The 13,396-nt window shown below is 38.3% G+C and overlaps 1 protein-coding gene across 1 annotated transcript in view; it reads left to right on the top strand.

Moving 5' to 3' along the window:
- hydin (HYDIN axonemal central pair apparatus protein) overlaps positions 1–13,396 on the top strand; it is a 69,979-nt gene that overhangs the window by 55,589 nt on the left and 994 nt on the right. The window contains exons 68-89 of the mRNA XM_044123610.1: positions 988–1,209; positions 2,214–2,374; positions 2,649–2,743; positions 2,928–3,135; positions 3,477–3,665; positions 4,414–4,540; positions 4,638–4,803; positions 4,966–5,113; positions 5,235–5,442; positions 5,554–5,775; positions 6,113–6,282; positions 6,660–6,858; positions 7,358–7,510; positions 7,582–7,752; positions 7,877–7,986; positions 8,107–8,326; positions 9,244–9,453; positions 9,550–9,713; positions 10,388–10,538; positions 11,327–11,557; positions 11,659–11,883; positions 12,590–12,871. Of these exons, the coding sequence (XP_043979545.1) occupies positions 988–1,209; positions 2,214–2,374; positions 2,649–2,743; positions 2,928–3,135; positions 3,477–3,665; positions 4,414–4,540; positions 4,638–4,803; positions 4,966–5,113; positions 5,235–5,442; positions 5,554–5,775; positions 6,113–6,282; positions 6,660–6,858; positions 7,358–7,510; positions 7,582–7,752; positions 7,877–7,986; positions 8,107–8,326; positions 9,244–9,453; positions 9,550–9,713; positions 10,388–10,538; positions 11,327–11,557; positions 11,659–11,883; positions 12,590–12,871 (4,032 nt within the window). The remainder of the gene's footprint in view (positions 1–987; positions 1,210–2,213; positions 2,375–2,648; positions 2,744–2,927; positions 3,136–3,476; positions 3,666–4,413; positions 4,541–4,637; positions 4,804–4,965; positions 5,114–5,234; positions 5,443–5,553; positions 5,776–6,112; positions 6,283–6,659; positions 6,859–7,357; positions 7,511–7,581; positions 7,753–7,876; positions 7,987–8,106; positions 8,327–9,243; positions 9,454–9,549; positions 9,714–10,387; positions 10,539–11,326; positions 11,558–11,658; positions 11,884–12,589; positions 12,872–13,396) is intronic.

The raw sequence follows: 13,396 nt of genomic DNA, 5'->3' as shown, positions 1-13,396 counted from the left end.
CTTCGTCCATTCGAGCACTAAACAGTCACATCTGTGACATATCGGATGATCAATGATTGATCAATATAGCATGACATCATCGGAGGCTCTGTTCCCACAAAATCTTCTCGCGAAATGCAAGGATTCTGAGTAACAGAGAATCTCTGGCGGTCATCCGGGATTCATAGAACCGTAGTTACCTACGTAACTTTCGTTCTATTTCACCCCTGCTGACTGCCAGAGGGTGGTGCTGCTGAAAGCACTGAATGACTAATACCAGCGATGCCACAAGGAATCCTGAGCACAAACATCACTGAGAAGGCCCAGAGGACCCTTGTAAAAGAACCTGGCCCAGAGGATGAGGGGAGGCCATATTCACATTGTAAAATCTAGTGAACGTGCTCAGAGAAGCCCATAATACAGCAGCACGTATCACTTCCAGTGAAACCCCTTTCAAAGCTGCCCAGGAAGTGGAAATGCTCCTGGTAGAGTGTGTCTTCACAGTGATTGGCAGGGGGCAGCGCCCTGCAGCGTAGGCGTGGCAGATTACATCCACGCGTAAACGCTGTCATCACTAACAAACAGTACCTTGAACGAAGATCCGTTAAAGCCCTAGGAGGGCGAAACACCGCTACTCCGGTCAACAGGCAATCGGGCGTCCAACGAATGTGAAAAGATCCAGAAAAACAAAAGACCGATGCCATACAAAGCGAACAGCATGCGAGAAGAGAGGAACAGTCTTGCTATGTCATGCTATGTAGCCTCTAATTGATCATCCGATATGTCACTGGTGTGACTGATATTATTGTTCGAACGGCGCATGCGCGAAGTCTTTCAGTACTTTGAGCACCGCCCTCTAGCGGTCAGTAGGGATAAAATAGAACATAAAATATAATTCAACTAAAAATAATAGAGGCACTATTTCATAATTTTATCCAATAAGTCTTCACTTTGCCTATTTTTGGTAATTTGAAAATTTGATGGGTTTTTTTGTTTTTTTTTAAACAGGTTGGGCACCTTCATGCTAGGTGTTCTAAGGAAGTGACCGTCACCTTCTGGTCCAGTGAGCCAGTGACTCTGAAGCAGCAAATGACTTGTAAGATCAGTGAGGTGGAGTTCAAGCAACCGATAGAGGAGGTGGCCGACTGGGATGACCGTCATAGAGCAGTGACATGGCAAAGTGATTCAGAAAGGGTTTTAAAGGAATCTCGACAGCTTGACAGTAAAAAGGTAGCAGTGGTTTCAATAATAATCTTAACAAAAATATGTTTAATATATGCTTAGAAGTTGTTATCTTTAAAAGGTACTTTTAACCTGACAAATGAGTCTCTTTGGAAAGCATATATTTCCTAAATATAATTGTACATATCTATACATATAATGTGTGTGTTTTAGGAATGTATAGGGTTCATTAGAGTCATTTGCCATTTTTAGTATTCTAATGAAAAGCTAATAAAGCCCTAGAAATTTGGTTTTTCAGGAATGTCATTTTTATGGCCTGTCCAACATGAGAAAAACTGCTGACGTGACAGTTGTCCAAGAGATTGTTGTTGATTGAAAGTAAAAGGCTGCTAGAAAAAGGGGGCACAACAGAGATAATAACAGCCTTGATAAATCATTGAGAATTTGGAAAAGATTCATTATGCAGGAACTGTAGTTAAAGTTACTACTTCAACAGCTACTACATGCTGAAACATGCAGGATGTGGACTACACATCACACCATCTCTCCTGAATCAGAGACAATAACAATCAAAGACAATAATTCTCCTTTCAGATGAAAATAATAAATTTTACACACCATTTAGAAATGAAGGTCCCAGTTTTCATCAACTCAGGCAGTCTCCCAAGTTGATTGCCTTCAGACCAACAATTAATGCAAGGAAGTGCCAACCAAGGATTGTGTACCTATGCTGTGTAGTACTCAGACATCCTTTTCATTTGGCAGAATCTCTGTTTAATTTAATCTCTGTTTGTTTTATATAGCAAATGTTCAAACCTTAATTATAAACAGAAATAAAGGCAAGAAGCAGATTTTTTTTTAGTTGCCAGTCATAATTGTTAAAATTAACAGAATCAAAGGCTCTAAATATCACTTTGTGAAACAATCTATAATATATAGCATGAGTTTCTTTTTTTAATCCACTGAAAAAGTATATCATCACTATTCTTATTTATTGAGATGAACCTGGACATTGCTTAGATTCGCTAACTAATTTGCCTGTTTGCTTTCAGACGATGGAGACAAATCCGGAACCTCTCTGTTCTGTGGTCGAGGGCTCTCAGTGGAGTCTGAATTTGGAAATCAGGTCAATTTGTGATTACTCAAAGTTCAGCTGCAGCACCAGCAGCATCCAATTTAAAGACACCATGCTTTTCCAAACCGAGGTCCACCAGTAAGTCAAACTGAAACACTGTCAGCCAGTACATTATGTCTGAGAATATTTGTGCGACTTATGCATTTTTGACACTCTTATGCAAAAGTTAGAGACCAAAAATATTTAAAGCTCTTATTCACACGGCTCTGTATTTGTGCTTTCAATTACAAATGTGCATATGCAACACATGATCTTTCAGGTCTGCTCTTTCCTCCATAATTTGGTTGTTTCACTTTTTTTTCCTATTTTTTGTTCTAAAAACTGATTGTTGTGTGTATGTTTGTATTTAAAGACTGCAGATTATCAATGAGGGCAATGTGATAGTGGATTTCTCCTGGCAAGTCCAAATGGATTCATGCAGTGAGATTACAGATCTTAAACAAGAAGGTAAAATTAGCTCTTATCATGAATTTAGTGTATATTGAATCTGATCTGAAATATTTGTTTCTAATTTTAGGTTTAATTGCTGTTCTAATATCCTAATACTTAAAGTTGGACAGGATGTATTGGTTTACATTTAGTGTTTTAAAAATGTTTCTGTGTAAATCGGAGTGTATGTCATTGGTGACAGATGAGAGCTGGAGTTCTCATGACAACAGTTCAGGCAGGCCGTCCTGGGATCGGAGCAGTGCAACGTCACTGCTCATGGGAAACCCTAAATTGCCTCCATTCATCGTGGAGCCCCGAATTGGGACCATAAATCTTGGTGTTACCCAGACCTTCAATGTTTGCTTTTCACCTATGGAGGTATCGCAGTTTCAGGGCACACTGCTCTGCAGGTAATTAAAGGCATTTAAAGCAAGTGCATTTTTCAGTGGTCAGCATATTAGAGGTATACCCACATCTTCTTCTCAAAACCACTCTAATTAACTGCTCTTTCGTTTATAAAATAATGGTTCTTCTTTTTTTAATGTATCTTTTTTTTTTTTTTAAAGATGAGCTTAAAAGACGAGACATTAACACCTTTAAAAATTTTGCCAAAATATATGAATTTTTTTTAGAACTGGCAATGCAAAAATCTTTAAGCATATTTATGTTTGGCTAATCTAAAAGGAAAGTCATATTGGTTGCCCAGACAATATAAAGTTTTATTTGTTATGGATATCTCTGTTTTTTTCAGTATTCCAAACTTGGAGAGCAGTGATCAACCTCCTCGTATCACAGTGTGTGGTAAAAGCCTGTTGCCGGATATCCATTTTGATTTGGAGGACTCGCACTACATCAGTAGCAGCCACCACAGCAAGCCACTTGATCCTAGCACTCGAGTTTTAGAGTTCAAAGCCCTTGGCTTATCAACACCCATAACCAGGTAATAGATTAAATGACAGGAGGCTATTATCCTCATTCATATGTATTTCTTAGTTTTTGTTAAATTTTACCTTTTGTGGAAAGTCATGATTTCATTTGACTGTCACTTTGCTGCTGGTACACCTACTTTTTCCAACAGAGCAACAAAAGAATATTTCTGTTCTATTCTAAAAAGGAGTAGAAAAATTAATTGAAACTGCATGTCTGGTTAAAAAGCATGTGTTTGACTATATTTTAATTCTCTGCCTCCAATTTGGAAAAAATAACAGAGAGGTCTGAGAAATTCAAATGGAAAAGTCGGACGTTAATCAACAACTCCAATATCAGCATCCAGTGATGGCTACTATTCATTTGAAACTTAGTAGAAACACAGCCTGGTCTCAAAGCCACATCAACTGGGGAATGCTATCGTGTTCCCCTTTACATGTTAAAGTCGGGTGTGATGTCATTCCCAGATGGACATTCTGACTGTTAAAACTAAAGTGTCATCCACTTTAGTTTTGCTTGCAGTTCTTGAAATGTTCTTCACTGCATTTTCCCGTCTTGGAATTTTCTGGTGATAGCAATTGTTTATGTACTTTCAACAAATGATTTGGATTACTAGAGTTCAGTGGCCTATTAGCTTGTCAATAATTCTGCAGAATTGCCAGGTTCCTCTGAAGCTTGCCCAGCATTTCTACTTGTACTACAGTTTGAGAACCATTGGTATTAAAAAAACTAAAACCTTGTTCTCTTGTCTGACTCTGTAGGTCGTTCAATGTGATTAACCCGACCAAGATGGCTTATTCATATAAATGGATGTGTGACGACACTAATTCCAAGTCTTTTCGTTGTCTAAATTCTTTTGGGACCATCCCACCAGGGAAGAAAGTGGAGGTAAGAACTCTGTGTCTGTCAGTCTAACCGTATACCTTCTCTGTCTCAAGCTGACTTAAGTCTTCACATTATTATCGATTCTTTGATTTGTCTACAGATGTGTTTTGAATATGTTGCTGAACACCAGGAGACAGTGGAGTCACTGTGGAGTTTCTTGATTGAGAATAAGTCATTGTCTTTTCCCTTCTTTTGCGTGGGAATTTCTAGAGAACCATGCATCTATTTTGACAAACCTTATCTTGACTTTGGGGATGTGATTGTTGGTATGTACAGACAGATGTCTATTCATTAATGTAAACAAAGTATATACATATATCCCATTCTATAAATTTAGCAAAAAAGTGTAGTTATTATCTTTTCCACAGTGGCAGACTTTAGTTCTAAATCCTGCATAAGCTACCATGTGTGTGTTTGTGTGTGGCCAGGTCATAAGGTAGAGCAGACAGTTGATCTGGTGAATGCAGAGGAAGAACCTTTCCACTTCTACGTCCTACCGGTGTCTCTTGTCACTGAAGATCACCAGACCAGCCTGAATTTTAAGCCCATGAATGGCATAGTGATGCCCAAGGATAGGTTAATAACATACATCAGCCACTATTATGTTCACATTCAAAAAATGGTCATTATGGTAAAGCATTTGTGCCATTCTTGTTGAGATTTGTTTCCTTGATTTGTTGCAATCTATTGGTTGTAGGTTACCACTGTTGGTGTACTTCACACCTTCCTCAAAGGGATATATAAGCTTCAAGCCAATCTTGAAAGTGAAGAGGAAGTCAGAACCACTTTCAATCCATGTCAAGGCTGATTGTTTCTCCATGCCAGTTTCAGTTCATATTGAGGAGCGAGATGGGAATCTCAGAGAGATCTTCCCTAACCAGGAAGCTACACTAGACTTTGGAAAGGTCACCACTCCTTAACAATATAAATACTGAAATAGAAATTATGCACATTAACATCTGAGCTTTTAAATTAGAAATCTCTCTCATGTTGGTCTTTATATTTCTGAATTATAGGTGGGGATTTCACAACTATCTACCTATAATTTCCTGGTGTTCAGTCTTTCGAGATTTAGACTGGAAGTCAGCTTTGAGTTGACGGGTCTCAGAGAGAAACTTCAGCAATTAGAGGTGGATCCTCTAAACGGTGTTGTCCCAATTGGGAAGGAGCTCAAGGCATCAGTGGTCTTTTCCCCTAAGAGCTTTTGCAACCTTCGTGGTGTCAAACTTATTGTCAGGGTAAGATAAAGTTATTTAAATTATCTGCGTCTTTTCAGTCCTCTGTAGAAGTTTGTAGAATGAGCTGACTTTCTTCCACTGCAAGTTGCTAGGGAGTGTGAAAAGGACTTTGTCATCTGTTTTCTTCAAGTAAAAAAAAATACACAACAAGTTTAAGAAAAATTATTATAATTAATTCAAGTTAAGTTTAATAAAGCAGTGCCAATTTGTGCCAGTTGGACATCAGGGGATAACTGACTGAGCAAATTATAAATTTTTTGTGTGTACAGATATATTAAATATATTTAATATTTTTCTATCTTGCTGGTTTTTTGTCATCTTTCTTTCGTCCCACCAGGTGAAGCCTGGTCCAAACTATACTGTTTCTTTTAAAGGCAGAGCCATTTCACCTAGCCTTGACTTCTCCTTCACAAAGTTTGACTTTGGAAAGTGTTTCCTGTTCGCTCCTGGTATGGCACCACCATCCCACACTCTTCTCATTCACAACAAAGACAATAACGAAGTCAGGTATGTGTCCATTTGTATTCCAGGTAGCTGTAGATAGCAAATGACCCCAATCCAAATCTATAGCCCTTGAATATTGGCATATTCCCCAGAAATACAAAATGTGTTTCTATAAGCCTAATAATTCAGGACATACTTTTATAATGAATGTGTCTTTTATTTTGTAAAGTATCTGTGAGCTTATTTTGAAAGCCTACCCCAATCCATGTTTGATTGCTTGTTGTTATGGCTTTATAAATTTAGATTTGTACTGGAAATAATTTAATTAATGAAGGAGCTGGAAAAATTCTTTCTTATTTATCTTCTTTTTTTTTTTTTAAATCCACAATTGAATGGGTTGAAAATGTTCAAATACTGTGTTTTGATTTTGTTTTCATCAGTGTCCAATGCCAGCTTCAAAACACACCATTCTTGAAGATAGACTTCCAGCCAGATATTTTGAAACCTGGTGGTATTCTGGCGGTACCAATTTCCTTCTATCCCCAGAAGACTTGTCGTTATAGTGGAAAGCTCCTTTTTGTCTTAGACAGCTGTGACACAAAACAAGTGGAGATAGAAGGAGAAGGCATTGAATTAAAGGTAAGAAAGTAGTGTAAAAAAAAACACAGAAAAGAAAAATTAAGGTAAAAAAATAAGATAAAAAGTATGTATGGGTTGTTTTAATCCATTTTTCTAAACTAAATTATGTGTTTTTCTTACTATTATCTATAATCAGCAAAATTAACAGAAGTAAATGCTTAAAATAAATCGCTCTGTAATATTTTGATTGTCTGAGATCTGCCCATAGATATAAGCAAACATGGAAACAATAGTGTGAGTTCATCATTTTATTCAAAAAGAAATGAGTTATAATGTGTTACCTGGAACTATTTAGACCAAAAGAGCAAAGGTCTACTGACAGAAACAATTACCAAATCAAACATCAACTGATGTGTGGTGTGAAGGGAAGGCATAGGGATTCTTTATTTCTTCCTTTTTTTTTTTTTTTGCTTTTTAATAATCTTCTAAAGTGCTCTCTCTTATTTCTCCAAAGTAATTTTCATGACCCTAATATATGCTTCTTTTTTTTTTGTCCCAGCTGGATGTGCTTGATGTCCCACAAAAGAAAATGAAATTAGGATGTCTAGCGTTGGGTCAAAAAGTGAACAAACAGGTCATTCTAGCCAATGACAGCCTCTTAGACCTTTCTTTCACTTTGACACTGACCTCAGATCCTCCTCTAGAGCCAAAGGTAACCACAACACAAATGTATCAACTTTTAAACTGGAGTCCACTAAAGCCAGACTGTCTTCCTCCCACCAGGACCTTTCTGTCAGCCCATTAGGTGACCAAAAGCTGAAAGCTGGTGGAGGCTCCTGCAAGCTGCAGATTCAGTTTTCACCTCAACAGCACATTGCTCATTTTTCTGCTGAGCTGCAGGCGGAGTTCAAAGGGTTCTTCCACCCCCTGCTGACCATCGAGGGCTGTTGCAAGGTTGGCTGGAATCTGCCCTCACAATCATTGCAATGTGTACAAGAATATTCCCTTAGTGAATTATGTATTGCGATGTTTCTGTTCAAGAAATATTTGGTAGTAATTCATAATTTAAAAATACCAGGGGGTGGAAGTCCATTTAGACTGCAGCCAAGTGTCTTTTGGAGCTATGGTCCAAAACTGCCAGACGAACAGGAGGATTGTCATGACGAACACTGGTGACACTACTGTCAGGTAATGTTGCAAAACAACATATCCTACTATATTTTTATGGAACCAGCACATCCCTAAAAACTTACTTGGGTTTGGTTTATTTTCTTCCCTCTGTTTTGCTTCGGTTCACTGAACTGCCAGATTTCATTGGCAAACCGAAGATTTCCCTGCAGAGTTGTCGATCAGACCTGTAAAAGGATATATCTGCCCAAACAAGGACTTTCCCTTTGAGGTGACCTTTACCCCTGTGAAGCTCAGTGATGACATCAGACATGAGAACCTGTCCTGCTTCATCAACGGTTCCCCATTTATTAAATTGACGGTCACAGGTTCCTGCATCCCACCTACCATTAGCAAAGAGGTTAGACTGAACTCTGTCTTTACATGCATATATACCGGTACATTTTCATATCTTTAAAATAATTACTGTTAATAGACACTTTGGTTATCAGTTAAAGGATAAGGAGGTTTTTTGGTTCCAATGATTGCTGATCTGAGTCATGTTTCTAAATAGGAACTTAACTCAGTTGCCTTGTAAAGCCCCTTAAAGTAAATACACTGTTTATTAAGGCTTAAAAAAACAAAGTTGAATCTATCAGATTTAAATATATTTTTTATGTAACAGTGCAGATAGATCTGGGCAGAAAAAAAATTATAAAAACATTTAGGCTGATTTTATTATTATTATTATTATTATTATTATTATTATTATTTATTTTTTAGTATTTTTTTGTAAAAGCTGTTATGTCACTTGCTTTTTCCTCATTGTGTAAATGGTTAAAACAGCAGCTCCAAATAATGTAATTGATTTGTTTCATTTGGTTAACTCTGCAGCTTTTGACAGATTTAAGGATTTATACAACTTCTTGCAGTTAGATTTAATTAACTGAGTACCCCTAAAGTCCTGCATCTGAGGAATCAAGCAAGTCGGAAAGCTTGTGTTTAAGTTCTTTCACATTCCTTTATTTATCTAAAGTAGACAGACAATAGGTTTTTGAAAAGGCTGCAGAAGCATGTTGATCGTTTTTGCTGCATCATAACAAAAAAAAAAGTGCATCATGCTCATGTACATGATGTTTGCTGATAGAAATTATAATTTTAAGTCCAACAGAAGCTGAAGCGATTGCATTATTATTCCTGTTTGTGCTTAGATGCAGATCTCTTTTATTATTGAATGCTTAAAAATGTGTGTCAGAGGACATGTTGGTTGAAACCTATGTAGAGAAATTCTGGCAGGTTTGATTAATTTTATACATTTTGTAAAACGTCTGTCTCCAGGTGGTAAATTTTTCTTGCCGAGCGCGCAGCTCTCAAACTCAGACCCTGACCGTAACCAACCCTACCTGTGAGTCCTGCAACGTCACACTTGTCGTCAAGGGTGAGCAATGGAGTGCCGCTCACTTTATGACCTTTGAACCCAACCAAAGCAAAACATTTGACGTCACGTACAGACCACTGACCATGACGATTGATGGAAACAAACACCTGGTAGAGAAAAATATTACTTTTAAAGGAAACATTTTTGTATTTAGGGCTGAAAATAGTGGGTAAAAATGTCAAAAAATGGACTTGTATTTTTCCCAGGGATCAGTTTTTGTCTCTTTTCCTGGTGGGAGGGGAATTCTGTTCAATCTGCAAGGAAATTCGTTTGCCCCAAAAGCAGAGGACATCATCTCACAGGACCTGCCTGCCAAAACCCAAGGCAAAGTTGTTCTCCAAGTCAACAACTGGCTCACCAGGCTGCAGAGGTAAAACACTAAGTCAGTTTATATAATTTATGGTAATTCCTATTTCATCTAACATATAAAACAGTCTATGGGACTTTTCTTACCTAGATTAGTTTGTGTGTGAATAACAATTTAGGTAAATCAGACTTATCACCTTATTCTGACTGATTCCTTTCTATAATGAGACCCATTAAAAACATAGCTATAGAACACAGATACTGAAAAATTGGAAAATCATAGCATCAGATCAAATCATTGGACTTCTGACTTTATTTAAGTCAGACTGCAAACTACAGCACCCGATCTATCACTGTGAATGTCATACATTCAATCAGCAAAATAATACGGTCTATAAAATTATGCACACAGAAACAGGAAGTGATTGAAAACCCTGACTGCCTGTGATAAAATCATAGATCGATAGACCAACAACAGGTATGGAAGCTCAGTTAATTTAAAAAGGGCTGAAAGGGACTCTAATCCAAAATCTGGGAATGAAATGAATACCAAAATCTAATCTTTATTTTTTAGAATTTACCTAGAGATGAAAAATGTGACAACTCTTATGGCGCTATAATAAATGCTCTCGGGTTATGAGGCCAAAATAAATGGTCTCAGAAGACCATTTATCATGGTTCCATGACACTTATAGTCTTATGTTTTAAGAAATATATTGACTATTTTTCTGTTTTCAGGTTCTCTGTGGTGCTAGAGGTAGTTAAACCTGAGAAACCAGACCCAACTGTGTTCCTCAAAGGACACAAGTCCATTGAGGTTCCTGCTTTGGCCAAGAGGGACTACAAGATGTCTTTTAATGCATACAAAGAGGGAGAATACACTGCAAGGGTTTGGGCAAACAAGTTTATCTATGTTTGTGCGAATGTGTTTCTCTAATCATATGAGTATCCATATTGCTTATTTGCCTTCTATTTCAAAGGTGTAAGAGGATAAATACCCTTATTAAACAAATACTTTACTGTAGCATTAGCAAGTCAGTGTTTAGCTGAGTCAGACTTCCATGGCATTTGGTTCCAAGTTTAACACAATTTTCTAAAAGAGCTAAAAGTCTTAATTTGTTGCACTTCAGCTGAAACAGTAAAACTTACAGTGTGCTCAGTGCTTTTTTTGGTTACCATCTTTGCAGAATTTTCACAAGTTATTAAGCAAAAAATAAAAACAAACAACAATAAACAATATGGTGCTACAGCAGAAGTAAAATTCTCTATCTTGATGCTCTGGATGAATAGACTCTTCCTCATGATCACATACGTTAGAGAGTTGACCGAACCTGACATTCCTTACTTTAGACCAGGGGTCTCAAGCTCCAGGCCTCGAGGGCCGCAGTCCTGCAGTTTTTAGATGTGCCACAGGTACAAAACCCTGGAATGAAATGGCTTAATTACCTCCACCTGTGTAGATCAGTTCTCCAGAGCCTTAATTATTCTATTCAGGTGTGCTGCAGCAGAGGCACATCTAAAACTTGCAGGACTGCGGCCCTTGAGGCCTGGAGTTTGAGACCCCTGCTTTAGACCCACATAGGACACAGTTGAGACCCACCAGTATAGATGATAAAGAAACAGTCTGACAACTGCATGAATCTGGCCCTCACTCCACACTTTTATCTTTCTACTCAGGCGACATTTCGTAATGAAACAACGGGAGAGTTCTTGTTCTACCTCATCAATTTTAAAGTCAGCTCTCCAGGAGTCCTGGCTACTATCAACCTGGAGACATCTGTTCGCAGAGCGGCCTGCGGTGTTGTACATGTAGAGAACCCCCTAAACAGAGCCACCAATTTTACCACGGAGTGTAAATGTATTGACATCAAGGCTCCACCTCAGCAGGTCGTTCCAGGACAGTCCAAGGTCGATACCAAAGACAAATTTCATTTTGACGACAAAACATCTATCTTTGTTGAATATACCTGACCTGAATATGTCTGCGTATGTACATCTCTTCTCCTCAGGGTTCTCTGAACTTCGAGTATCTGCCTCTTCATGTAGGCGAATCTACCATACGTCTGACCCTGTCCAGTAATGACCTGGGCCAATTTCACTACAATCTGCATCTCAAAGCTGTCTCTCCACCACCAGAGGAGACAGTCCACTTCCACACTACACTGGGGAGCAGCGACTCTGCTTGCATTAATTTTACCAATTACTCCCAAGCTGCAACCAAGTACATCTGTAAGGTAAGAAACTAACAGAACTCAATCTTGTTTTATAGAATTGTTTTAAAAAGATAACAATGCCAACATCTTACAAGATATAAATTACATTTTATTACAGATTAACCAATAGATTGGCCAAAAATCAGAAACTTGCCAGTTTCATCTGCCAATCACTAAGAACTAAACAATAAAACACTGAAATAGTTTTTGTTCTATTTGCTAAATGCATTAACAATTAAGAACTCCCACTTTGCTCTATCAACACATCAACCATCATTTGAACATCATTCAAAGCAAAATGGCATTTGTTTCAATACCTGCTTCTGTCAGACAACCTGCAGCACACTTTTTCTTTATACCCAGTGTATACCTTGAAGAAATTAGGCCAGTGACACCAGAATTAGCAAATCAAGCCTCAAATAAAGCTTGAAATTCATATTGACCAGGAAGGGTTTGATTTTTGTAAATAGTGTTTTTTCCTCAGTAGCGCATTGTTTTATTGTTATTTGACTCCGATCCAGGTGGTGACAGTGGTAAGACTTCGTCCTGTAACTGGTGGGCTGGGGGTTCAAACCTCATCTGGCTCATCTATGGCTACAATGTAGCGTGTCACTATCAGTGTGTGAATGACTAAATGTAGAGTCAAGCGCTCTGGAGTCCTCTGGACCAGAAGTAGCGCTACATAAGAACAGGCCATTTACCATGTGTTGTTCTGTCTCTTCTACAGAGTGATCGTCCTGATTTTATCGTGGACAAAACTGTCAGTGTTTTGCCCGGTTTTCCTTCAGGGTCAGAGGTGAAGGTGGAAGTTCGTTTTGAGCCACATCAGCTGGGCGAGGTGAGAGGACAGCTCACCATGAACTCAGATATTGGTGGTGAATACATATTTCCTTTGCACGGAGTCTGCACCTTCCCAAGACCTCAGGGCCCGTTCAGCATCAAAGGGGGTGGCAGCGTCTCCATCCCTTTCAAAAATGTGTTCCCGACGACCACAACTTTCTCTTTCAAGGTAAAGTTCATGCAGGGCCTAACGAGATTTAAAGAGTAGAACAATAGATAGTTCCCACTATCCAGTGTGTGAACAAATCAAAATCTGGTTTATTTTTTGCATTATTATTATTATATCAAAACGTAAAGATTCTGAGATTTCCCATTGATGATCAACAAAATCTACCAGGAGCTTCGTCTCCATCCAATAGCTCTACTACTTGTTTTCTCACATTAGAAAAAGGCATCTCTCTGCTGTTTAATCATTCATTTGTATTGTCTGTAGTTTTTTTCAGGACCAAACAGGCATCGTTATGCTCATGGCTTTTTTTAGGCCCTGTTCACACCAGGCACAAACACTCGCCTCACCTAACCATCAATCCTTATTGTGTAATGACTTAATGCTTGCCTGGGTAACAGGGTTTACCTTGTGTTTGTGAAAATAGACAAGACTGGTGTACTTTGAGCAGGTCAACAGTTCACAACATCTCTGCCTATCCAGCAACATAGATGGATGGATTCTGATAGGAGCTGGCTACTAGAACTC

Source organism: Gambusia affinis, linkage group LG08, assembly GCF_019740435.1.
Source record: "Gambusia affinis linkage group LG08, SWU_Gaff_1.0, whole genome shotgun sequence".
NCBI classification, from domain to species: Eukaryota; Metazoa; Chordata; class Actinopteri; order Cyprinodontiformes; family Poeciliidae; genus Gambusia; species Gambusia affinis.
Note: the sequence above shows the minus strand (reverse complement) of the source record. Positions and strands in the feature narration are given on the sequence as shown.